At 37.7% G+C, this 27,102-nt stretch overlaps 1 protein-coding gene across 10 annotated transcripts in view; it reads left to right on the top strand.

The window, feature by feature from the left end:
• The window catches only part of LOC144304039 (rho GTPase-activating protein 20-like), a 75,327-nt gene that overhangs the window by 5,692 nt on the left and 42,533 nt on the right, over positions 1-27,102 (top strand). For 3 of the 10 annotated variants that reach the window (XM_077882475.1, XM_077882474.1, XM_077882472.1), the window contains exons 1-6: positions 2,158-2,299; positions 12,945-13,112; positions 16,904-17,053; positions 19,541-19,582; positions 20,211-20,292; positions 26,131-26,191. In XM_077882475.1, coding sequence (XP_077738601.1) covers positions 2,199-2,299; positions 12,945-13,112; positions 16,904-17,053; positions 19,541-19,582; positions 20,211-20,292; positions 26,131-26,191 — 604 coding nt within the window. In that variant the 5' untranslated portion in view covers positions 2,158-2,198. The other 7 variants (XM_077882478.1, XM_077882471.1, XM_077882473.1 and 4 more) reach the window with 6 other exon arrangements.

The following is a 27,102-nucleotide window of genomic DNA, read 5'->3' as shown; positions in this document are numbered from 1 at the left end:
TCTGCCTCTCTCTCTCTCTCTCTCTCTGTGACTATCATAAAAAAAAAAAAAAATAATTAAATATGTAAAGTTCTGTTTTAAGTTATTTTTGTTCAATGTAACCATGATAAAAACTTGTGTGTTGGAATAACTATGGAATAGAAATGCTAAATTTCAAATTTTATTAGTTATATCTTCTTAGAGCAGATCTTTATTTTTTATTTATTTTTGTTTATTTTTTAATGGAGTTCAATTTGCCAACATAGAACATAACACACAGTGCTCATCCTGTCAAGTGCCCCCCTCAGTGCCTGTCACCCAGTCACCCCATCCCCCCAGCCCACCTCCCCTTCCACTACCCCTTGTTCATTTCCCAGAGTTAGGAGTCTCTAAGAGCAGCTCTTTAAAGATCTTTCCATTCTTCATGAATATGGCTTTGAAAGCCAGCAGCATTAACTGATGCTTATTTAAAAAAAATCTAGTTGGGAAAGCTACTTAATCTTCATTAGATTTGACAATCCTGTTCCAATCTGGCAAAAACATTGTATTGTAGCCTTAGCAACAAAACTATTAGAAAAAGCTTAGAGAGAAAAATGTCAAGAGTTGACCCTCTGATTACACAAGTCAGTTTATGTTACCATTTCACCTATTTTTGTGCTCTACCATTTGATCTATTTTTATACTAGAGAAACATAATTTCATTTATTTGTATAAAGTCCATTTTCATCTGCGTTTATCTGCACCGTTTTGCTAGGCAAGCTTGTTTGCACAAAGGAACACATGAGATCAAAATCTTTATTGTTTTGGCATTTTATCTGTGCTAAAAAAAGCCTCTGAGTATAAGCATGACCACTCATGCTCCACTTCCATGCAAGGGAAAGATCTCAAACTGCTTCAAACTATCTAGTTATGGACATACCCAGTGGATACCTAGACATGGATCTGGATTTCTTTCTGAACGGCAGTGTCACTGTCTCACATGCATTATTACTTAATCCTCACAACAACCCTAGAGAGGGTATTGTCCCATTTTACATGTATAAAACCTGAGACTCAGGAAGGCTAGGTAATTCGCTGAACTTCATACATCCAGGGTCTAGCCCCAGGCCGAACCCCAAAACCAATATTCTTTCTCACTGGTTTTCAGAAACTAGGCAACAGGGGAAGGTGCCATGCTCCAGTGTCAGGGACTCAGCCAGAAAGACTGGAATACTACATGACTCTGGCAGCAAGTTGGGGAAGAAGAACTCAACACTATTTGATTATCGGGTTGCAATTTTTTTAAAACACTTAAATTTTTTAAACACTTTTTCAAAATAAGCTTTCATTAAATGTTTATATATACATAGTATTTTGCTGTATAATAGCAGCATGCATTTTCTTCCATCAACGTTTTCTTCTCTCATTCTTTCACTTGTTTTTGTAACTACATGCTGTGTTGGAATTTGAGCTTCTTTACGGGTTGGAACCAGTTTGAGAAAGAGGGGAGACAGAAGGCGATTGAGATATATGTTATCATCCAAATTATAGAGTTTCGGGATCCCTGGGTGGCGCAGCGGTTTGGCGCCTGCCTTTGGACCAGGGCACGATCCTGGAGACCCGGGATCGAATCCCACGTCGGGCTCCCGGTGCATGGAGCCTGCTTCTCCCTCTGCCTGTGTCTCTGCCTCTCTCTCTCTCACACTGCGTGCCTATCATTACTACTCAATTTAAAAATAAAATTATTAAAAAAAAAATTATAGAGTTTCCTAGTAAAGCTGGGTAGAGGCTTAGACCTCATGCAAAAACAGGGTTTGCTACTGCATCTCCATAAACAAGCCATGGGATGGCCAGACAACTGCAGTTGTCCTCATTCAAGCCCACTCCAATAGGGGACCAAGAAGCTCTTTAAATACAAAAGCACTTTACACAGGTTCTATAGGTCTTAAAAAGGTCTGTTCTATGTTGCTTGGGATGGTGTGAGAAAGTGAAGACAGCGACCCCAAATATCTTCTCCAACACTGTTCTGTCATCAGGATTGGAGAAAAATCCTGAGGAGTGGAATAACATGCATCCCTTCTAACATTTGCCAGCTTTTTAATTTTTTAAATATATTACATTGTGGATTCCACTGGCATCATGTGAGTTTTTTTTTTTTTTTTTTTTTTTTTTTTTTTTTTATGATAGTCACACAGAGAGAGAGAGAGGCAGAGACACAGGCAGAGGGAGAAGCAGGCTCCATGCACCAGGAGCCCAACGTGGGATTCGATCCCGGGTCTCCAGGATCGCGCCCTGGGCCAAAGGCAGGCGCTACACCGCTGCACCACCCAGGGATCCCCATGTGAGTTGTTTTAAGTAGCATACTCACAGGCATTTTTTTTTTTTCAGTTTTAGTAATTATGTATGTATTTTCATCTGTAGTCAGAAAGATACCTGTTTTTTTTTTCCTAACATGTTTTAATGCATATTATTACCTGAGCAAAGATTGTAAAGTCCATGCTGAATACTTAAAAACATGTCAGTATTTGTAGAAAAGTCATGAAGGCGGTGTACACATGATGGAAGGCTGAGAAACAATGTCATAACCCTTTGTACTCAGGCATCAGAGGGGGACCAGGCAACTGTCCCTCTCAGCTGAGTGGTGCATGCTCACAGTGCTGCTGTGCTCACACAGTCCCCAAGTCTGCTTCTCCCTACACAGAGTCCTTCTGGGACTGCTAGAAGGGCATTTTGCTTTTTGCCCATAAAAGACTAGCACCATGAGTCAGATAGTACTAAGCTGAAAGTTCACTCTCTAATTCTATTTCTTATCACTAATTATGCCCAGTCATGTTGTCCAAAATAGCTCACCAGACTTTATGAAATGAATACAGAGAACTGTATCAACATTAAAATGTCCCAAATTTTAACAATATGAAACTCATTTTTGTTACTCAACTTCCCCACAAACTAAATCCCCTTGCAAATAAAAGCTCATAGAAATTAAAGTCCAAATGCTCTCACTCTCCATTTTATACAATTGGCTCAGTGTCAGCCAGAGGCTTTTACTCTGAGCCAAGGTTCCTATAGCTAAAGCTGTGTCCTGGCACAGGAAAGAGTATAGCTTCTTCAGCCTCCTCAAAGTTGGTTCAAATCTCTAATTAGTTCTAGTCTCCAAGGGGTCAGCAGTCAAAAAAGAAACTGCATATCCACTATAGAAGTTGTCACAAAACTGTGGTACCCCAATTAAGTGACTAATGTCATCTGACACTGCTATCGGCCAAAGAGCACAGCAGATAACTTAGTAGCACCTATGCTGGAGACAGCGAGGACCTGGTCTCAGTCCGGTGGCAAGCCAGCCAGCTGCACCCGCACTGAATCCACGGCCTGTGAATCTGTATGACTGAGCAGAAAGTGCCCATCAATAGTTGTGCTTCCACATGTTTAATATAGGTATTCCTTTGCTTTTGCTGTTATTGTTTTGTTTTGGTGATGTGTGCAGTGGTTTCCCATATATATATTACCTATTTTCTCTCAGAGAGTGACATTTGAGACATTATTGCCTTCTTCAAAAATGTAGGTAGATATTCTGGTTTCTCCATTTCTTTGTGTCTTGTGTCTCATGTTTTGGCTACTTTGGTACAAGATGGTGAGACCACAAGTCTAGAGAAAACTTCTACTCCCAAATTCTTCCAAGTCTGTTCTCTCCAGAACAGTGAAGTACACTCTCCTTTATAAACACATGAGGAATGGGGTAATGAACATCACCCTACTCCCTTAGTACTATGTTTAACTTACTAGTATATGACTTTTTATTTATTCTGAAAATGGTAATTGTCATCTCTCTTCCATAGACGTTTCATTCCTACCTAGGCAGGTTGAGTTGGGCCAGGCCAAGCAGTAGTTGGCCAGAATCAAGAATCTAAGAAAATAAAATACTGTGATCACAGTAAGAGGCAATGAGTCAGGATTAGTCTTTTGTCAAGGAGTAAAAGAAGGATAACAAAGTTTAGCAAAACGTTAAGGAGATTCTAGATATCACAGATTAAAGTAGTCAAAAGTTAGTATTCCAAAGAGTTGCACCATTGAAAAGATAGAACCCGAGCACAGACCAAAAAGATTCCAAAAAACTTAAATTCAGGGCAGAAACTTTTCTAGTCTCTTTTACTCCTTCCTGTCTCCGTAGAATCGGACTACTGGTGTAAGGAGAGAGATTGCAGCTGGAAAGGGAGTGGTGCCAAGAGCTGCAGCTGCAAAAAATCGAGTTTTTTTTTCTTCTAACTTTTATACTTAAAATTACTACATACACCTGTTTTAAAAATCAAGCAGTACAGAGTGATACCAAGTGAAAAGTAAATTCTCAGCCTGAACTTGTTCCCCGGCTCATTTCCAGCTCCCTATTCTTAAGTATTTTCTGTTCTCCTGGTGGTTATCACAGTACCTCTGAAATATATATTAATACTTGATTTCTTCTTTTATCTTGTTTATCAACTTTAGATAGTGTCTATTGGAAGATGAGAAACTTATTTCTTTGATCCATCCATGTCTACATTTTTCCAGTTACATTGCTTTGATATTTCTGGTGATTATCATTTTAAAGAGTATACTTAAACTCTATTTTCTTACATCAATTTTAGACAGTATATAATTGATTTCTTGCTATATAAATAAATAGGTGAGAAAATTCTGTGACATTATCTTCCATATCTCTCTGCTGCTTTAATATTCAGACTTCCATTGTTTCATATTATCAGTGTTAATATTAGTCAGATTCTCTTTTACAGTTGTTGTCTTCCAAGCTTTGTTTGTATGTTGATTCTACAAATTAAAATGGCATTTCTGTTATTCCAATGATTAAATTACTCCTTACTGAAGGACTAAATAATTCTATTTATTGAGAAAAAAAGGGTAACCTTAGGTCATTAAAACTGAAATGAATGTTCCAAGTGTCAAGGTCAAATGGGATTCCTTGAACTCAATCTTCAAGACTTTTTATTAAATTCAATTTGGTCGATGATACCATTAGTATACAAGAAATATTTATCTGCCTTTGTTCTTATTTCATAGCCACCTCTTTTTTGGCTTCTTGACTCTGAAGATGTTAGTTGGTTTTGTTTTCTTAATTTTTTTTTTCCGTTCTCTTACTTGTTTTCCTCAGAAGTCATAATATCTGTTCCACTTGCACCATCTCTCTCTCTCTCTCTCTCTCTCTTTTTTTTTTTTTTGGTTTATTCTAAATTTTCTGGGTCTTTTTCCCATATATGCGAGTGATGAAAAGGGTTCATCAGCACTGGTATCATGATTTTCCACTGTGGTATTAGACCTCTTTCTTTAATGAAAAGATGGATGGCAGGGTCTTTGTACATATAAGCTAGTAGTACTGTTTTAGGGTACATTTTGGTATTTTGTTCATCATGTGTTTTTTGAAAATTGACTTCTAAAAATGTTAAATTAAAATATCATATCTTATTTACTTAGTTTTTTGATGCATCTCAAATTTTGTGTGCCTGGTTTCACTCACTGCAGTATCTCTATCTGCTTTGGGACAAGGACCTGGAAGGTTAAATGTAATTTCCAGATATGGTCAGTAGACGGCAGCAAAGGGTAGTGGAGTGAACACTCAACTGCCAAGGCCTGGGCATCCTTTTTTTCCTCTTTATAGAGATCAATTAGTGGTAGTAGAAAATCCAGAGTGCCAGAATCAGGAGAGAAATTACTCATAATACTGATCCAGGATGGGTATCAAGCTTAGAAGGCAGTGGAAATGTTTAGCCACAAATTCATAGCCTGGTATCTATCAAAGAGATGTGAACCACTGGACATTAGGAGGGGAATTATTAGACTTTCAAAGTCCTGACTCTTACTCCCAGCCTGTCTAAAGCCTAAGATCTCATTCTGTAAAGTCCCAGGAGTCTCCTATCCACATTGAGAGCTGATGCAAATTTCCTGTCTGACAGTCAGTTCATGGTACCAGTAGTGGCTCTGGGTTCCACAACCAGCCATTCCCGGGAGAAGAGACTGAGTGGGACATGGGCACCATATGTGAACACTGACAGTTGATGAAAAGACTCACTTATGTGTCAGTTAAATAATTTGGGAGCCAGCCTAAATGGGATGTGGCTTAAAATATATATTCTTTCCTCTTCCAGGAGGGAAACATTGTTTAGGCAAGGAAAAATTATAGGACTTTGAAATTAGACAAACTTGACTCTATGAATTATTAGGTAGGTGGTTTTCAGTGCCTTACTTTACTAAACTTCAGTTTCTCCAACTATAAAGTGGAAATAATGATTCTTACTTCACAAACCTGCTGCAAGGAAATGGGATGATGTCCATAAACTGCCTGGCAAAGAACTTGGCAATTTGTAGTTACTCAATTGGCATTACTACAATCTCTCCCTATCTTTGGTCATGGAGAATACCCATGATATTGTTACTATTTCTGAATAAAAAGTCTCATTGTCTCCTATAAGTATAACTAAATCATTTGAAGGATTACTCTGTTAGATATCATACTAAGATTTCTGCGGTATGATCTCATTTATTTCTCAGAACAACCCTATGAAACAGGTGCTTTTATCACCTCCTGATTTTATAAATGACAACAGTGAGGCTTCAGAAGTGTAACTAGTTTACCCAATGTCATGTAGGTAGTAAATTATGAGGAAGGATTAAAACTATGTAATTTGATTCCAGACCTCATGCTCTTGCCATTACATAATGTTTTCCAATGTGCACATGTAATCAAAGATTTAAAATTTTAAGAGAAGAAATCAAAGAAGTTTAAAAATACTTGGAGACCAATGAAAATGAAAACACAATGGTCCAAAAACTTTAGAATCCAGCAAAATCTGTTCTAAGAGGGAACTTTAGAGCAATCCAGCCCTACCTCAAGAAGCAAGAAAAATATCAAATAAACAACCTAACCTTACACTACAGAAGCTGGAAAAAGAACAAATAAAACCCCAAACCAGCAGAAGAAATAAAATAATAAAGATTAGAGCAGAAATAAATGAAATAGAAATTAAAAACAAAAAACAAGAGAACAGATCAATAAAACCAGGAGCTGATTCTTTAAAAAGATCAACCAAATTGATAAACCTTTAGCCAGACTCATAAAAAAGAGAGGGGATGCCTGGGTGGCTCAGCGATTGAGCGTCTGCCTTCAGCTCAGGTCTTGATCCCAGAGTCCTGGGATCAAGGCCTACATCGTGCTCCTTCCGTGGAGCCTGCTTCTCCTTCTGCCTGTGTCTCTGCCTCTGTCTCTCTCTGTCATGGATAAATAAATAAAATCTTAAAAATTTTTTTTTTACCAAACATATAAAGAAGAATTAACACCTACTCTTCTCAAACTACTTCAAAAAACAGAAGGAAAGCTTCTGTGTATTCCATGAGGCCAGCATTACCCTGATACCAAAACCAGATAAAGAGACTACAGAGAGAGAGAGAGAGAACTACAAGCCAATATCTTTGATTAATGTACATGCAAAAAGCCTCAACAAAGTATTAGCCAACCAAATCCAACAATACATTAAAAAAGTCATTTACCATGATCAAGTGGGATTTATTCTTAGTATGCAAATGTGATTCAATATCCACAAATCAATTAACATCATACATCCCATCAACAAGAGAAGGGTAAAAATGCATGATCATTTTAATAGATGCAGAAAAGCATTTAAAATCACAACATCCATTCATGATACAAACTCAACAAAGTAGGTTTAGAGGGAATATACCTCAACAGAATGAAAACCACATATGAAAAAACTACAGCTAATATCATACTCAATGGTGAAAAAGTGAGAGCTTTTCCCCAAGATCAAGAACAAACAAGGATTTCCACTCTCACTACTTTTATTCAGCATAGTACTGGAAGTCCTAGCCCCAGCAATCAGACAAGAAAAAGAAATAAATGGCATCCAAATGGGTAAAGAAGAGGTAAAACTTTTACTATTTGCAGGTGCCATGATACTATACGTAGAAAACCCTCAGGATTCTACCAAAAATTGACTAGAACTGATAAATGAGTTCAGGAAAGTCACAGGATACAAACCAATATACAGAAATCCACTGCATTTCTATACACTAATAATGAAGAGCAAAAAGAGAAATTAACATTCCCATTAACAATTGCACCAAAAATAATAAGATACCTAGAAATAAGTGAAAGACATATATATATACACTGAAAAACTATAAAACATTGGTGAAAAAAATTGAAGACAACACAAATGGAAAAATATTCCATGCTTATTGATGAGAGAACAAGTATTAATAAAATGTCCCATACTCAAAATAATCTACAGATTTGATGGAATCCCTAGCAAAGAGCCAATAATATTTTTCACACAACTAAAACAAGTAATTCATAAGCATGTATGGAACCACAAAAGACCCCAAATAGCCAAAGCAATCTGAAAAAGAAAAAAAACTGGAGGTATCACAGTCCCAGATTTCAAGATACATTACAAAGCTGTAATAATCAAAACAGTATGGTATTGACAAAAATGGTATAATAATATGGTATTATGGGCATAAAGATCACCTTACAGTATCTCTTCTATTTGATATTTAGGCTGAAAACATATGTGTTTGGTGAAATAGATGAAAACAGACCCTAGGGCAGCCCGGGTGGCTCAGCGGTTTAGCGCTGCCGTCAGCCCAGGGCATGATCCTGGAGACCCGGGATGGAGTCCCACGTCGGGCTCCCTGCATGGAGCCTGCTTCTCCCTCTGCCTGTGTCTCTGCCTCTCTCTCTCTCATTCTGTGTCTCTCATGAATAAATACATAAATAAAATCTTTAAAAAAGAAAAGAAAACAGACCCTATCACTATTATTCTATTTAGAGTTCATTCATCAAATTAAAATAAAAATGGTATTATGGAAGAAATTAAGCTTTAGCTATTACTGCAAAGGTAACTGTGACATGGTAAAACAAAGCTCCCTTTATCTTTCTCAAACTTTTCTCTCCTTTGCTTTACTACAAGGAGAAGATACTATCAAACACTGTATCTTTCTCAATTAATTCCTGAAAACCAGTGACTCACAATCCTGGTTACATGTAAGAATCACTCAAAGAACTTTTTCCAGATCTGATGAATCAGAACCTCTGGGGGAGGCAGTTTCAGAATGAGTGCCTGAAAAGCCTCCCAAGTGAGTCTGATGCATATCAGAATTGATCAACAGGACTAGATTCTAAAAGGAGAGGTTTCCCTGGCCTCTAAATCTCTAACCTCTCTAAAGGGAGATGCAGAGAATGGGACATAATCTGAGTTTGGGGAAGGTGCAGAGATAAGTCTGCCTATATTTTTTTTACCTGAAATAGATTACTTTTTACCTGAAATAGATTTTGACAGGTGCTTGATGGGAGGACAGAAGGTGTTGCCCAATGAGCCTCCATGGTTCTAAATACAGTCAAGCATGGCCACACTAGCACTTGTCCTTTAAAAGTGGTGAGAAGGGGCGCCTGGTGGCTTACTTGGTTGAGTTCCCGACTCTTGATTTCAGTTCAGGGTTATGATCTCAGGGTCATGAGACAGAGCCCCAGGTCAGACTCCACACTCAGCACCATTTGTGCTTCTTCCTCTCTCTCTCTCTCTCTCTCTGCCCCTCCCCCCACCTCTTGTGCCATGCACTCTCTCTCTCTCAAATAAATAAAATATTTTTTAAAAATAAATAAAAGTGGTGAGAACTCTGGAGGCTACTATCTACATGCCATTTTTTTGTGCTAGTTTGGTTTTAAGATAAGAAGCTTTAAAAAAGCCTAAAGTGGGTGGACTACCAGGACTTGTGCCCTCGCCTCTACCTAATTTACAGGCTGATTCCCCCCCCTCCATACCTTCAGCCTGTGTCTCCAATCCAGCAAAGTCTTCCATGTTTCTGAAACATCAGTTAGTTACATTCTGTCCCTTCAACTGACAAATGTATCTTCCCTCCCTTCCCCCTTCCTTCCTCTTTCTCTCTTCTAAGTAATCCCAAGTTATTCTTTAAAGGTCATTTCAAAAAAATAAAAAATAAAAAATAAAGGTCATTTCAAATGAGCTCGTCAAAGAAGCCTTCCTCTCCATAATTGAAATCAGGTGTCAAGTCCCTCTCTAAATTTCTCATCTCACTCTTTAATTTTCCTCTGCAGTATGTTCCAGAGGCTGTGTTAGGCAGTATTGATGGCATTCTCTGTTTAATTTCTGTCTCCACCTCCCCTTATTTAAATCCTGGTTTTGTGAGAGGAGGGCCTGGCTCCCTGTTGCCCAGACCTATCAAGTGCCTTTCTCCTAGTACAGGTTCAAACACTATCTGTTGAATGAATGAAGTAAATAAGAGAAAGGCTATTTTATGTCATGCCTTTTTCCCTGTCCATCCCTGCCAGAAAACCATTTCATTCACTTGTTCAATACAGAATTTTTTTATTCCTCTGATGTGCCAATGTTTGTGAGAATTTAATGGTAAATCAGACATAGACTCTTTCCTTGAGGTCCATAGAGTCTAGTGGGGAATAAAAGATAGGTTTTCACATGCCTGTTACAGGAGCCTGTAAGGGAAACCACAAACTTTGTCTGTAGGATTAAATTTCAGTCCTCCAGGGTTGTCAAAGAAAGACACTGCACATATGGGAAGAGTGGGGGAGGGGCCCTCACAGAAAGCTGCGTGACCTCCTGAGTCAGCTGGATTTGAATCCTTCATGTTACGTCACGGCTGCTTGGATTCAGAGTCCAACCTGTATGCGCAGGAGGCTCATCATCTGTAAAATCGTCAGTTTCCTAGTGGAAAGGGAACACTGTCTTCATGTAACATGTTAACAGGCTCCTGTAGGTGCTTTGACACTGAAGGAGATGTCCAGGTGGCAAATCAATGGTTAGTATCACTAACCATTTGGGAAATGCAAGTGAAATCCACAGTGAGATATCACACTACACAGCTATCAGAATAGCTAAAATAAAAAATGACAACACCAAATGCTCCTGTGGATGAGGGGAAACTGAATGACTCATACAGTACTGGGGAGAATGTGAAATGGCACAGCCATTCTGGAAAACAGTTGGACAGTTTCTTAAAAAACAAAACCTAGCAGCTACCATATGACCTGGCTCTTCCCATCCTGGGCATTTAGCCCAGAGAAGTGAAGACTTCATGCTGACACAGAAACCTGTACACAGATGTTTATAGTAGCTTTATTAGTGACAGCCAAAACCTGCAGACACTTCGAACTCCTTCAACAGGAAGTTAAGCAAACTGTGATACATCCATATCATGATGTACTACTAAGGGAAACCAAGAAATGAACTGTGAATACTTGCAGCCATCCAGATGAATCTCCAGTTACATCAAATGGAAAAAAGCAAATCCCCGAATGTCATAAACTATATGATCCCATCTGTATAACATTCTTGAAATGGTAACATTATACACGTGGAGAACAGATTTATGATTGCCAGGGATTAAAGAAGTGGTGGAGGGGGAAAGAAATTTGTGTGGTTGTAAACGGGTAATAGGAAGGACCCTTGTGGTGATGGAAGTGTCTCTGGAAGACTGTAAAAAACTGATGTCATCTCTCTGTGTTATTTCTTATAGCTGCAAATGTATCTACAGTTATCTCAAAAAGATTACTTTTAAAAAATCAAAACTTGGAGGCCAAGATAGGGAAACCAGTATGTCAGTTTGGCAGTTATGACATGAGCTCTGAATCTGTGACATCATAATTGCAGTGACCAGGGACCACTGTGGAATCTTCAGGCTTCAAGCATTTGACAGTACTCTGCCAAGTGCTGTAGACTCACTCGATTTCCCGTCCCTTGAATTGAAGACAAAAGCATGTTCCCGTCAATCAGAAAGCACGCTGAGCTTACAGGTGGACATTCAAGGCTTCAGCGCATGAGGTAGTCTTCTGATCCACTATTTCTGACCATCCAAACAGACCGGCAATAACAGGAACTGTTGTTTTGTTTCCTCTAATACATAGAAACTAATTAGTAACTCCAGCACCAGCTTCCTGAAAAGCTGCTCCTGTTCATAAGATTCAGTGCTGCTGAGCAAAAGGGAGCAGGCTTTATACATCCTTGGGGGAGGTGGAGACACTTTCTTGGCTCCACGAGAGAGCCAACTCTCTCTCTCCATGAGACAGAATTTTCAGCGGGTCTATGAAAATACCTGTCCTAGTTATGAAAGAATTTTTACATTCTGTTCAATTGAGTTGTTTTACCTATTTTGACCAGGAAGTCCTGTCAGACCTCAGCCAACTAATGGCTAAACTCTTGTGTTCAGAAACTTTCTGAGATTTCCAGTATTTTTGCTGATCTTTGAGAATTTTTACCCCAATTTTGAATATTGAATTAGATAAGATGGGGGTCAATTTCCAGGATCTTCAGTTATCTTCATTTTTATCTTAACATAAAAGCAAATTGTAATTGATTCTTCACATGTTGTTTATTTTATATTAGGCCACAAGTTGTCCTGTTTGTTGTTGTTCATTCACCTTCTTGTAATCTGCTCTACCTTTGGCTTCTTGGCTCTTGCCTACCTAATGGCTCATGATTAGCTTTGCTGCTTTCTCCACCACACCTCTAAGTGTTGGCATGCCCAAGGGCTTTGTCCTTGAAACTGTCCTCCCTCTGCATCAGTTCCCCAAGTGACCTCACCTCTTTCTATAGCTTTCTGTAACTCAGGGATCCCTGATTCTGAGCTCTGGAGCTCTGTTTTGGGGGTTGAGACTGAATTTTAGTGTTGTGTGAACCTTGACACTTGGCATTAAACTATGTTGTGTATTTGACTAGTAACTAGGGGATCCCTGGGTGGCGCAGCAGTTTAGCGCCTGTCTTTGGCTCAGGGCGTGAACCTGGAGACCTGGGATCGAATCCCACATCGGGCTCCCGGTGCATGGAGCCTGCTTCTCCCTCTGCCTATGTCTCTGCCTCTCTCTCTCTGTGTGTGTGTGACTATCATAAATAAATAAAAATTAAAAAAAAAAAGATTGACCAGTAACTAGCTGCTCTGTGTTTGATGTGTTGCAGGAAGAGCTCATCTGTGGAGGTGGACACCGAGAGCGAAAGCACTACATCATCTGAGGGTGCCACTCGTACCTTGCTCATCCATGGCCCTGTTGAGCTCAAGAGAGGCTGGAGGAGGCAGAAGCAGCAGCTTTTCTTGTACAGCGATTTGTTGCTGATGTCTAATACCAAGTAGGTGTAGCATGTTTCGTACTCTTGTGATTCTCAAGAAAATTGCCTTCCCATTAACCCTTACTATAAGAAAACATTACATTTTTTTTTCCTTTTGTGTTTGCCAATGGTTGAATCCTTCATTCCACGAGAACTTCTGGAGGTCTTGTTTTGTGTCATGTCCCTGCAGCGAATACAATTGACAATGTGACAGGCCAGTGTCTCTCCTGCCTGGGACTTACAAATGATAAAAATAAGAGGGGGAATGATAATGATTAGTGCTGCTGATAGAAGGTGGATAGGGGGCTGTGCCGAGAGGGTGGGAACGTGTTAGAGAGAAATAGTCTAGGAGGGCCTCTCTGAAGTGGAGCATTAAAACCAAATCTATGAGAGGAGAAGCAGCCACATTCCCAGACAATGTGCCTGAGCCATCGAGGCACAGGCCTAAGTGGGTACAATCTGACCCCTCAGAGAGAGGGGCTCAGGGAAGCTAGAGCATGGGTCATGCTATCAGATATGATAACCTCAGAAAGTTTCTGAACACAAGAGTTTAGCTATTACTTGGCCGAGCTCTGACTAGAGCCTGGAGCATGGGCCATGCTATCAGATATGGTACTGTGCTCAGGGGTCTAGTCACACAGGGTCTTCACAGGCCATGGTAAAAAATGTGGAAATAGGGATCCCTGGGTGGCGCAGCGGTTTGGCGCCTGCCTTTGGCCCAGGGCGCGATCCTGGAGACCCGGGATCGAATCCCACGTCGGGCCCCCGGTGCATGGAGCCTGCTTCTCCCTCTGCCTGTGTCTCTGCCTCTCTCTCTCTCTCTCTGTGACTATCATGAATAAATAAATTAAAAAAAAAAAATGTGGAAATATTTTGCTGAAGGAGTTTTAACTAGGGGACTGACCAAATCTGATTTATATTTCTAGCAAATTTTTCTGACAGTTGGTAGATAATAGATGGATGGGTAAGCAAGAGTGGAAGCAGGGAGAGTAGTTAGGGGAGGCAATAGTCCTGATGGATGGTATCAGGTCTCTACCTTAGCAGTTTAGTAAAAAGGAAAGATGGAGCAGGGTAGCCCGGGTGGCTCAGGGGTTTAGCACCACCTTTAGCCTAGGGTGTGATCCTGGAGACCCAGGATCGAGTCCCACGTCAGGCTCCCTGCTGGGGGCCTACTTCTCCCTCTGCCTGTGTCTCTGCCTCTCTCTCTCTCACTCTCTGTCTATCATAAACAAATAAATAATTTTTTTTAAAAAAAGAATAGACTATGACCCCTGCTCCCAACATTTGTAAGAGAATGCCTCTATCTTAGAACAGAGGAAATCTCCCTAGAATCCTGCAAATCTCCACAGTTCACTGGGGCTTACTTTCTGGTATAAAGGTTAAGGTAGTGGAAAGCAAGAAGGACATCCATCATGTTAATACAACTATAGTAAAGGACTATAGTTTAGAAATAAAAACTGCAGTTTTCCTCCTCTTCCTTCTTGAGTCAGTTTACAGTAGATTAGCACTTTCTAATTTCTGCTGAGATAATCCAATTGGGTCAGTGATTGAGAGTAAAGAAACACAATAAGACCTTAGAAGAATCTATTGAAGTATAAAGCTTTGTTGTAACACATTTTAAAGATTTCCAAGCTAGCAACTGGCTTTATTAATATAATGCCTTGAGATTTACCTTCTCACTCCCAAGATAAATCCCATGAGAAAGCCTGATGGCTCTGGGGACAGAAATGAGGCTGAGGGTAGGAAAGATGGAAAGGTTACTTCATGGCCAAGTGGTTACAAACATGGGCTTATGAGTTAGGCTGTCTGGGTTCAAACCCCGTCTCCTGCATTTGACAATTTATTTAACCTTTCTGTGAGTTTTGTTATTTGTAAAATCGAGCTAATAGAGACCATCTAGTGTAGTTGCTTGAGGATTAAATTTTTTATATTTATATTTTTAAAATATTTAGAACAGAGCTTGGCATATGATAAGTGTTCAAAATGTTATAGGAGAGTAGAAACCACACTCTGGGCTCTAGGATAATTCCTTGGTTCAACTAATCCTGGTGCTTTATTGAACTAAGGTTATTGGATGGCTTTTTCCAGGTCAATGTATTTGGAAGTTTCCACACAGGATCTTAGGTGTCTGTATATACACAGATACCTATATTAGAAAGAAAAAAATCTGTAAAATCAAACAGATATCTATCATTCCCCTTGGCCATATATTTTTGATGTGACAATGCCTTTGGAATTACTATCTAGAAAAATGATTTTATCTGTTAATTGATTATGCTTCATAAAAATCTTCAAGTACACAGATACAGGCACTTGGATGTAATGTTGAAATAAAAAAATGTGGAAAGATGTTGGTATCCATCATATTTATATTCATTCTGTCCTAAGCTTTGAATCTAGATTATACTTCAAGTGGGCTTCCTAAAAAAAAAAAAAAAAAAAAAAGTGGGCTTCCTAAAAGATTATTTTTATTTCATAAATCCCATCGAAGAGTTTTAGCTCTAATTGTTCCATGAATCAGTGGAGTCATAGGGATTTTTGCACATGAGGTGTCTTTCATCTCAGTTTAGTTCAGTGTTTTCCACATGTGTTTCTGAATAGTAAGGAGTTCCAGAGTGGAAGATCCAAGTTCCCCAGGCATCCCTTATAGGACTTGTAACTATTTAAATCTCAAGCCCACCTGCGAGTCAAAGTTGTGAATTAATCAAATTAATCAATTAATTAATCAACCAAAATAAATCAATGGTTGTTTTCATCTTTGAGGTCAAAGAAGATTAGGCAGAAATTATCAAAAAGCCGTTTCACCCCTTCTGACTCCTCAGAGAAATGGGAAGTATCCATGACTTACATATAAGACCTCCGGACCACTGATCTGGAATTGATTGATGGATGGATGGATGGATGGATGGATGGATGATTTTTCAGTCGGGCTCAGTCTGTAAGCTAACAGTTTTTTCGTTTTAGCCAGAATCTAAGGGAAAATGATATGGACAAAATTTTAAGAAGGGAAATTGAAAATAACCTATGCTTTAAAGGCTAGAAAATATTTTTTTAAATTAAGGTTGAAAGTACCTTTTAAATCTTTCTGATTTAAAAAGCTTATTTTTTTTTTTGTTTTGACTTCATCTCTCTCCCTCTCACTCTTTAAAAGATTCATTTATTTTAGAGAGAGAGAGAGAGCAAGCATGAGTGGGGGCAGGGGCAGAGGGAGAGAGGAAGCAGACTCCTCATTGAGTGGGGAGCCCTACACAGGGACATGATCTCAAGAGCCTGAGATCGTGGCCTAAGCCAAAACCAAGAGTTGGATGCTTAACTGACTGAGCCACCCAGGTGTCCCTGGTTTGTCTCTCTTAAGAAAAAAATTGTATAACTATATTTATAAGTCATGTATCAGGTACCTTTGTTCAGCCCTTCAAACACTTTTTGAAGTATGCAAGTCATAAATGAATAATTAACTGTAATAATAGCCATAAAAATTATGTGTAATAAGTAACAAATCCAGCAATAGCAAATGAATTAATGGTTTTCTTACAAAGCTTAAAATATACAGTGGTTACTCAACACTCACCATTCAAAAATATGGCTATTTGCTGCCATTAGAGTAAGTGTTTTCAGGTTTCCAACCCAGAGTATGCTCAACACACACATTGCAAAGGCCCATCTAACCATTTGCTGTGTGTGCACAGAGGGTAATAGAGATGCGGGAGGCATGATTTTCCCTGGAGCAGTGAGAACTGGTCTCTAATGAGCACAGCTGCTCCCATAACATTTTTAAAACGAACTAAGAGAGGTCTTGTTTGGGATATTTCTAGGTATAAAAAAAACTTTAAGATAAAAAAGAAAATACCACTGAACACCATGTGGATTGCCAACTGCATGGATACAGTGGGAGATGCCAACAACCATTCTGGGAGGTCCTTTGTGTTGGGCTGGCCCATGGTGAACTTCGTGGCCACCTTCAGGTAAGACCGATGCCTTGGTGTCCTGTATCTACATGGCTTGAAAAGGATAACATTGTAATCTATTGTCTACCAAGCTGGTGACTCGCTTTTTGACCTCCCATGACACTTGTTTTGCCTTGTACTCTGCCAAAGAAGGTGCTTATAATCACATGGAAACAAGTAGATAATATATAGTGGGAACTACTGGAGTAATTTCCTTCAGTTTTGATCAGTGGTTTTTCAAATGGGCTCTAGTAGCCACTTGAGGAGTTAGGAGTTCTAGTTATGTGGAAGGAGAATCAACAGAGTGAGGTTCAAAGTCTCCTCTCCAAGATCCTGCCCTCTGATTCCCAGGGAGTATCTGCATTTTTAAATCACCGGAATAGATTTCTTGAGCAAGTACTATTAAAGGGTCCAATTAAATTTGAAAAATTGCTTTCACACTCCCAAGTTAATTCCCTTAACAACAGTATGTAATTATATAAATAAATTGATCATGTCATTGGATACTAGGTTGCCTGAATTGCTGTGTACAGATTATCTTAGTTGGTGACGATCTAAAACAAAAATATGATTCCATTGAGTAGAGTTTAGTTGTGTAAGACACATTCTTAGGCTGACATGAGGATGGGGAATGTGGATCTCTACCCTGGATATCCTGAGCAGACACCTCTGAGTTTACAGGGATCATGCCACACTTGCATCTCTGTTTGAAACATCCACACCCCAAGCCTCATTCCTGTTTTACACAGTTGCACTTAACACACTGCTTTCTTCTCCTCACCCCACTCCACCAAAATCTCACAGGTCATCATCAAGGTAAGACAACAAAAATGTTTACAAGTTGTTAATTTATTAATCCTATAATGCAGCTGTTGACTTTGTGAAAAAATTTCAAAGCTTATTGGGAAGAAACATGTATTTATATCCTCTCTGCAGGTCTTCTTTTCCATAAAGATCATCAGTTCCCATTGCTTATGTCTTCTCCAGGTCGCAAATGGAAGGAAATAGTTTCAAATGGGAATATATAAAGTCTTTGGTAGGGGAGTTTCCAAGACAGTTTTTTTCCCCTAATAGGAGGAAAATGTGGAAGCCAAGTTTATACATGTTATATTAGTTAAAAAGCTGTATAAATACATACAAGGCATTTATAACAACACCTGGCACCTAATGCTTTTGTTACTGATTATTATTACTGTTCTGCAGATTGGCATGAGTAACTAGAAGCTGTGTCTATGCACCTAGACAGGTTGGAACACTAAATGGGCATTCTACTTTCTTGATGCGACAGGTCCTGAAATGGTGATGGAGGGGGTGGGGAGCAGTGTTGCTGGTAGAAATATAGAATGTGACAGCCACGGTGGACAGTTTGATGGCTCCTCAATAAGTGAAACAGAATTACATCTGACCTCCAGACACATATCCAAGAGAAAGGAAAACATATGTCCATGCAAAAATTGATACACAAATGTTTGTAGCAGCATTGTTGACAATAGCAAAAGAAAGAAAGAAAGAAAGAAAGAAAGAAAGAAAGAAAGAAAGAAAGAAAGAAAAGAAAGAAGAAAGAAAGAAAGAAAGAAAGAAAGAAAGAAAGAAAGAAAGAAAGAAAGAAAAGAAAGAAAGAAGAAACAAACCAAGTGTTTATCAACAAATATACAAAACGTGGTGGTACAGGAGCTAGGGACAGGAGGGAAGGGAGAGTGACTGCTTAATAGACACATGTTTGCTTTGGGGTGATAAAAATGTTCAGTCACGATGATTGCACAAAACTGAAAGTACTAAAGGTCACTAATGGTCAATTTTCTTTTATGTGTAATTTACCACAAAAAAAAAATGCTGGTGAGTGATAAGTCCACGTGTGAATGAGCCTTAAAACATTCGCGACTTTGGATATTAAATGCTGTGAAAATTTTAGCAGAGAAAATACTGATCTTTAGTAATTTTGCATCAGGGGATCAATCTTTCTCAGAAGATCACAGTGATGAAGAATACGGTTTTTAGGAACTAATTTAACATATTACAATCTGCCATATGTATAAAGAAATAAAAATATTACAGGTGTTTTTTTCCTAAAAAGATATTCTTGTTTCTGAGCCAAGACAGTTCCATCAAAATGCTAAATTTCTTAAATATGATTTAATTTGAATGGTAATATTCTTTATATCCGAGTAGCCCTTGCAGCTGCAGGAACACTGAGCTATAATTAACCCTTTTCCAGTTCTGGAAACTAAATATCAAAGTGGTTAACAACGTGCCCGTGATCACATAGCTTGCATCACATAGTCACAATTAAGCTTTCAGATTTGAAATCAACTTCCCATTGCTTTAATACCACTCACAAAAGAGTGGAGTCCATCAAAAGCCCAACTCTAAGGGGAGTACAATTTATACATCCACATCCCTTAACAACGGGCTCCTGATATTTTTAATCTGGAATGGTGATCTTAATATGTTAGTAGGAGTATTGTACGTTCCTCAATTTTTTTCTTCTCATTTTTTAAATTGCAGTTCTTCAGAACAAAAGGAAAAATGGCGTTCTTACCTTCAAAGGTATTTTGTCGGTGTACTATTATAAGTCTTTAACCCATGATGGAAAAAATGTAGATCTCTTCAAAGCAGTGCCCCCAAACTATGTTCCCTCCCCTTAGTAGAAATTGCTACACTATCCTCCAATGATTTCTCATATAATTGTACCCTGGCCATTACTACAAATAACCTGCTCTCCTTTACATGCATATATTGCTTATTTTTTATGAAATTCTGGTTATCACTCTCATCTTCCCCCACTCTCCAACTCACGATTATAGCTAACATTATTCTCAAAACATATTAAATTTCCGTAAGTGCAGCTTACTCTACTGAGTAATGCTCAAAGCAGCTTCTCATTCCTACATTTGAAGGTGCTAGTATGCCCTCCGGTGTAGGCAGGAAAGCTTTGGTGACTGGATCTGCTGGTCAAATCTCAGATGACCAGAGTGATCTATTGTTTTCCGAGTCACAGTTTATTTTCCTGAAATATTTTTGCATGTTTCCTTCCAACCCAAAATTTGGTTTTGCTGAGCTTATTTATATGCATTTAAAAATAACAAAGTATGTTGAAAATATGAGCAACATAAATCGATTTAAAAGTAAGGTAATTTATCCTACTCTATTTTGGGTTACTATCGAATTCGATTAGGTACATCATGCTAGCCAAAGAGAAGGAGCAGCCAAAAAGCATTCACCTCAAAATCTTCACAGACGACAAGAACAGTGCCTGTGTTTATTTTTAAGACCAACAATTAATTTCCGAGTTCCTAATTCTGACTGAATGAAACATGGAGATAGAGGTGGAGAGACAGAGAGGGAGGAAGCAATGAGTTGGGGAGGGAGCAAGGAGAGAGCAAAAGATAGGAAAAGAGAGAGAATATTTAGAAAAGTACCATGCAGAAAAATGTATTTTCCCCCTCTACATGTACTTCTTTGTAGACCTAAAAACTGTGTCCTAGGTAATATGAAGCAAGAGGAATACATACTACAGTGCTTAAGCAAGGAAAGAGTATTGGATGTTAAATGTCTATAACATTTCTCTGGATCCTTCTAATTGCTTATAGTGGCTTGTAATACAGTGATTTAGAATCAGCCATTTTTTTCCAATGGCCACCAATGGTCTGGATTGTCTCCACAGTTCTTTATCCCCTCCATGATATTTTATTTGGTATAACTATAAACTCAGAGAAAAGTTGTAAATATAAAAGTAATACAAAAAACACCCCATATACTCTTTATCTAGATTCACTATTGGTAACACTTTATTCCATTTGCTTTATGATTTATTTTCTTTCTCTGTGTCTATTACATGTATGTGTATACTTACGTTTGAGGGTCATACATATACTATGGCCCTTTTTCCTTAAACCTGAGCATTTCTTAAGAATAAAGATATTCTACAGTTATCACCTTTAGTGAATTTAACCTTGGAATAATACTTTACTCTGCCATTCCCATTCTCATTTTGTCAGTTGGCCTCAATAATGTCTCCTTTCTAGTACAGGATCCACTTAAGGATCAAGTGTTTCATTGAGTAGTTATGTCAAATGCAGAGGAGTTTTGAAAAGTCTTTTGTTCCAAGGAATATCAGGATTGAATTGAACTAAGAGGGATGACACTTTTAAGGGATCAGCATATTTCTATTTCATTTTCTTTATACCGTGGAGAGAAAAAAATCAATTGGCCCAGTTTTGTGTGTAAAATTCGATTTCTGAAATTGTAATACAGTAGCCAAGACATTTACAATGATGAACAAGATACTTTGGGTATCTTTAAGTGGTATTTTTTGTAGTTGTTGTTATAGTTTGAAGTAGCTCTAGATCACACAAAACAGTATTTGAAGGTGGGGGGAAAAAAAAGGTATTCCTGGCTAAAGCAAAAGCCATGCAAATATTTTGATCTAAGTGCTGGCTAGATGCACTGCATGAAGGAGACAGAATTCTCTAGCAGCAGAGCACATTGTCTCTGCCTTTGATATCAGTTGTGGCAGTGGTTTACATTCAGAACTTTCCTTGGAAAATTACCTTGAAATTTTTAAAAATCAACTTTATTGAGGTATAGTTTATATGAAATAAACATTTCTGATGTTCTTCACCCATTCTTAAAGATCCAAGTTTCCCACTGCACTGTTTCACTTCATCGTAGAGAGATGATTCTTGTGCAGATGATTTCTTGTGCAGAACTGGTGCAAACAGATTTACTTAATTTCTTTTATCTGAATACAGCTTTATTTCACACTGACTCTTGAAGGATATTTTTGGGGATGTAGAATTTTGTTTGCAAATTTTTTCCTTTTAGTCCTTTAGAGATGTTCCAGTCTTTTGGTCTTGATGCTTTCTGATGAGTAGTCTGTGATTAAACATTAATCCTCAGTAGGTGATTTGTCATTTTTTCTCTAGCTGCTTTCAAGTTTTCTCTTTATTTTGGGTTTTTAGCAGTGTGGCTATGAAGTACCTAAGCATGGATTTCTTTGAATCTGTCCTATTTGACATATTCTGAATTTCTTAAATTTATAAATTTATGTCTTCACCAAATTTGGGAAATTTTAATCATTATTACATCAAATATTTTCTTCCTCATTATTTCTCTTTCTCTCCTCCTGACAGTTCCATTCTTTGTATATCAGACACTTTCACATTGTTCAGAGATCCCTGAGGCTCTGTTAATTTTTTCAATCTTTTCCCCCTTTTCTTCTTCAGACTGGATAATTTCTAGTATCTATTTTCAAATCACTGACTTCTTTTCATCATCTCCATTATGCAATGTAGCCTAGTCAATAAATTTTTTAAAAATATTTTTCAGATAAAAATTTCTATTTTTAAATATTTTTCCTCTCAAAAAAGGAAAAGTCATAAATACTTCTTATTTCTATACTAAGATGCCTCTATTTTTGTTTATTGTGTCTTCAATTCTGAAACGTTCCCATCCCTATTGGCCCTAGTTATCACATAACTATCATACATATTTTCATTTGTATCATTGAGCATTATTGTAATAGCTGTTTTTGGCTAATAGTCTAAGCATCTAGATCATCTCAGGTGTGGCTTCAGCTCTTGAAAGCTGACCACATTTTCCTGGTTCTTCATATATTAAGTAACAGTTTGACTCATGAACAAAAACTAACTTTTTTCTTTTGAATTATTTCAAAAAATAGTTTATTTTTCTGAAGTTATTTGTTTAGAGACAGTTCTATCTAATGGAATTTGTCTGTTGGGAGAACCTACAACATGCAGGAAAATATACATACATCCCTTGAATTACTATTTGAATGACTATTGTATTACTTTTGGACCATCTGTGATATCAAGGAATTGCATTCAATTCATAAGAAGAAAAATACAATGAAAGGACAAGGAATGAATTATGAAAGAGTTTCTTTTAACTTTGTTTTTAATATTTTCAAGGCCTGTGGGTGTCCACTTGTGCTGTTTGGATCTTCTTTATGCACTGTTTCCCAAGGACACAGGCCCCATTGCCTAAAAATGTTATAAAAACTGTATGCATAGTAAATGTTCTGGTTACATATTCTCTTATTTTAAAATGACTTTTGTAATTCAGATAGTTTCATAGATCCATCTCAGATTCCTATTAACCCCTTTCAGAAAATTTTCTGTAAACTTTTCCTAGTTGTATGGAGCAGTTTCTCAATGTATGGTCTGATAGAGAGCTATTATAAGTATCTACTCGCTGGCAGAATTGTGAATGGAACATAAACTTCTAACATTTCCAGTCTCATTTCCTAGACTCATTGGTTTTATTTGTCTTAACAGATTTCAACAATGGAAGTCTTAGTTAACCATGATGCCTGACACAAAGAAAATACAGACTAAATAGTAGTTTTTAAAAAGTGTTTCATAGCCAGTTCTTACTCTGATTTTACTGAAACTATGTAATTACAAAGGAACTAAGCCATACTATAAAAACACAACTCAGTAACACAGAAAGTATCTAGTGCCTTCCTTTAATACTACCCCCCTCCCTCCATTTTGGAAATAGCCTTATGGAGCTGAGGGTCACCCCATGTGCCCTCTTGGAATTCTCAGTTTTTCTCTTCCTCGCTTCAGCTGCTGTATTTTGTATGCCACAAATTCTTGGAGGGAAATATATGTTTTACTGACATGTTTCCTACTAGCTTCATGTTATATAAAAAAATGAAAATATAATTAAGGGTTCATGTTCTACACATGCTTTACTTTGTCCTTACCTGAAAACAATCTTCACCTTTGGAGTATGGGTAATAATTTGACAACAATTATTCAGTCACATGCTTTAAATTTAAAAAAATTTGTAGCAATTTTTCTTATTTATTTTTTACACTCTGTAACTGTAACAGTGACAAATTCAGACACAGCAAATGACACTATCAACATGTTACTACCAATGCTGAGAATAGCCATAAGTTGCCTACAAACTGTTTTTAGCTTAAGAACCAACTTTGGCTTTTGAGATTTGTGTTTGTGTGTGTGTGTGTGTGTGTGTTGTGCACCTCCCATCATAAGACAGCTGATTATTATAGATAACATAATCATATTTGTCCTTCCAAATTTAGAAATTATAAGGCAGCAAAGCTATAGTATTAGCTTATACATGAGTGCTATTCTTATATTCCCATTTTAAATTTTCAGCAAATTCAAAGTCATAGCTTAAAATTAGGCTATAATTTTAGAGTACAAATAACAACATGCAGTTTATTGTATATATTTTAAACACAGAAAATAAGATGTTTCTAAATTTCTAAATATTTCCTCCTCTATCGGACTCTTCTTTCTGTGTCTTCAATTCTGAAACGTTCCCATCCCTATTGGCCCTAGTTATCACATAAGGAAGGACTCAATCTGTTTAATGAATCCTAAATTACATGTTCTGTTGTACATTTTGACATAAAGACTACATGGCTACAAGCTACCTCCTTTTGATTCAGATCCTGAGGATGAGGCAGCTCATATCCTTTATGAACTGGTAAAGACAAAGACAAGTTCTGAATAAGACCATGGATCTGGGGCATTTGTACATAGCACTTTCATCGTGTTTTGGTTTTAACTGTTCTCCTTTATGCTTTGATGGTGCTGGTGTGAGTTGCTGATATCTTTTTATGAAAGAGAAATATATTTGAGGATGAGGTTTTATAAGGGAAAAAAAGGGACAGTGATAGATGGAGAGAACCAAAGGGAGCACTTGGAAAGTACGGATTCTTATCTAAAATCCTCTGTAAATGTGACATGACATAATCATAAGATTGTTTGTAAGTTCTATCTGACCCAATGGTATAATAAAGCCCTTTAAAATTTCAGAGCAACTAGAATTTGGCAGAAGAAATCAATGATTTCTGTACAAAAAACATTTAATAATACATCCAAAATAAAATTGAATTTATATTACTAAAGCACATCTCTACATACTTTTCTAACCTGTATGATATATAAACCCTAAGTAAGAATTAAATCCTGGAAAAGAGTGAGTGGTTTAAGGGATGAAGCTGGGGAGACCGATTAGTGATATAACTCATATTATTTCATGTTTGTGATTTTCTTTGCTTAAAGTGATCAATGTCACTAGGCAAAGAATTTCTATTTTAATGAGGAACTGGGGTTATTTGGCTTTATGTATACCTGATTTAATGGATTCCAGCATAGCATTTCCAAACCCTACCCTACCTTATTAGCTCTTACTTATTTGCAACACAATCTTGAGCAGATTTAGCTATGTGTGTGTGTGTGTGTGTGTGTGTGTCTGTGTCTGTGTGTATCTGTGTCTGTGCCCATCCATACCTATGATAGGTATGTTGATTTTTAATCAACAGTCAAGGCAAGCATGGTAACTATTACCAATAATTCCATTTCAAACATTTTTTGCTTTAGTCTCCTGGAAGACTCTTTAAAATAGTTCAGCAATCTTTATAATTTAGAATTGTTTGTTTCAAGTGGGATTTCCAGTATTACTGGGCAATAATTCTGCTGGGAGTAATCGTTTTCTGCATCTGACATGTCTAGACTCCTCATCCTTTCTCTCCCTAAAGTGGGGCTAGCCTGCACCAAAGCCAGTGGCTGACTTCAGTCCACTATCTCCTCAAGGTCTCTTGGGCATTTGTCTCCTTTTGCTCAGGGCTGCTGAGCTATTGATGCCTCTCAAGTTACTTTGCTCAGGATTAGTCATAGCAGAGTATATGGCTCTCTGGACAATATGCATGTCTGGGCAGGGACATTTGGAGACAAAAGCCAATGCTATCCAAGGAGTCTAGAGACAGCAGAAGAGAGGACTCTGAGATGAGAATTTTCCTCCTTAGTAAAGGGGTACAAATCTCATTTCTTATGCCATGGGCCACCCACAAAGTGGGGGGCTAGCTGTACTGTGGTTTCCTGGTCTTTATCAAAAATGACAAAAATCTGGGACAGTCTATTGGAAGCTGTGAGGGGAACTAGTTAACAAGTACTATAGCTACCTCCATGGACCAAATAACATTTATCCTGGCCCCAATTCTTTCTTTTTGGAAACACAGACATGCTAAGGAAACGTGTTCTTCAAGTACTGTGAAAGATTTGTTATGACACCCAGTTCTTTTTGTTTCCAAGGGCTCTGAGAAAGACTACCAGCTGTGGGCAAGTTCTGGCAAGGAAGAAGTTCCACTAATTGGTAAGTGTCAGGGAAAATCTAAGATGGGATTGATTAGGTTCAAAATTGTAACTCTAAGTTTCAAAGTAATGGTTGTTCTTTCTTAAGCTTCAAAATCCTTAAAAGTGAAAATCACATGCTATATTCCCTCACATGTTTATTAAATAATTACCAGGTACTGTTTCCCAGGCATTGATAACATCTCTTCATTCAGCAGCTATCATCTAGTGAGGGAGAGAAATGTAAATTTTTGTTTCTACTTCTTTTTACCTGACAAACAGAGCTGTCCTGAAAAAGTGTGATTATTTATTATTTACTTACTTATTTACTCACTTAGGTATGAAACCAAAATGGTTTGGAATTTTTCCCATACATTTATTTTTCATATTTCAATCTTGAATTCTAGTTCCTAACTACTAAGAAGCCTCTATTTTGTGAGAATCCTCTGAAATCCAGTTATGTCTCTGAATCCAGGTATAGATATGTATTTAACACCCTTGCCCTGTACCCAGTTTTCTCTGCATCATAAAGAAAATGAGATAATCACATTTAAACTCCTCTAGTCTTCACTGATGAAATTGCCTGCACTTTGCTGTTTCTCAGTTTTTTTCCATCACTGTTCTTAAGGTTATTGATAAACAGATTGCACCTCTTCTAAAATAGTTATTAGCACAAGTTCTCTGAAAAAAAAATGTTTGGATTAGCAAAATTGTTTAGTGTTTCCAGTAATGGAAGGATTTTTAAAAAAGAAAAAGAAGACAGGATCTGTAGCAGACCTTGAAGTATAGTAATGGATGGTAATGGTGACAATAATCTCTTCTAGAAACCTTAAAGCATTCTTTCTTACATGAATTTTTTTTATCCTTTTAATAAACCTGTGAAGCTATAACTCTTTTTCAAATAATCTGGAAATCTAAACAACCAATTTCTTA

Source organism: Canis aureus, chromosome 33 (assembly GCF_053574225.1).
Source record: "Canis aureus isolate CA01 chromosome 33, VMU_Caureus_v.1.0, whole genome shotgun sequence".
In the NCBI taxonomy this organism is placed as follows: domain Eukaryota; kingdom Metazoa; phylum Chordata; class Mammalia; order Carnivora; family Canidae; genus Canis; species Canis aureus.
This window is presented reverse-complemented; position numbering and strand designations above follow the sequence as displayed.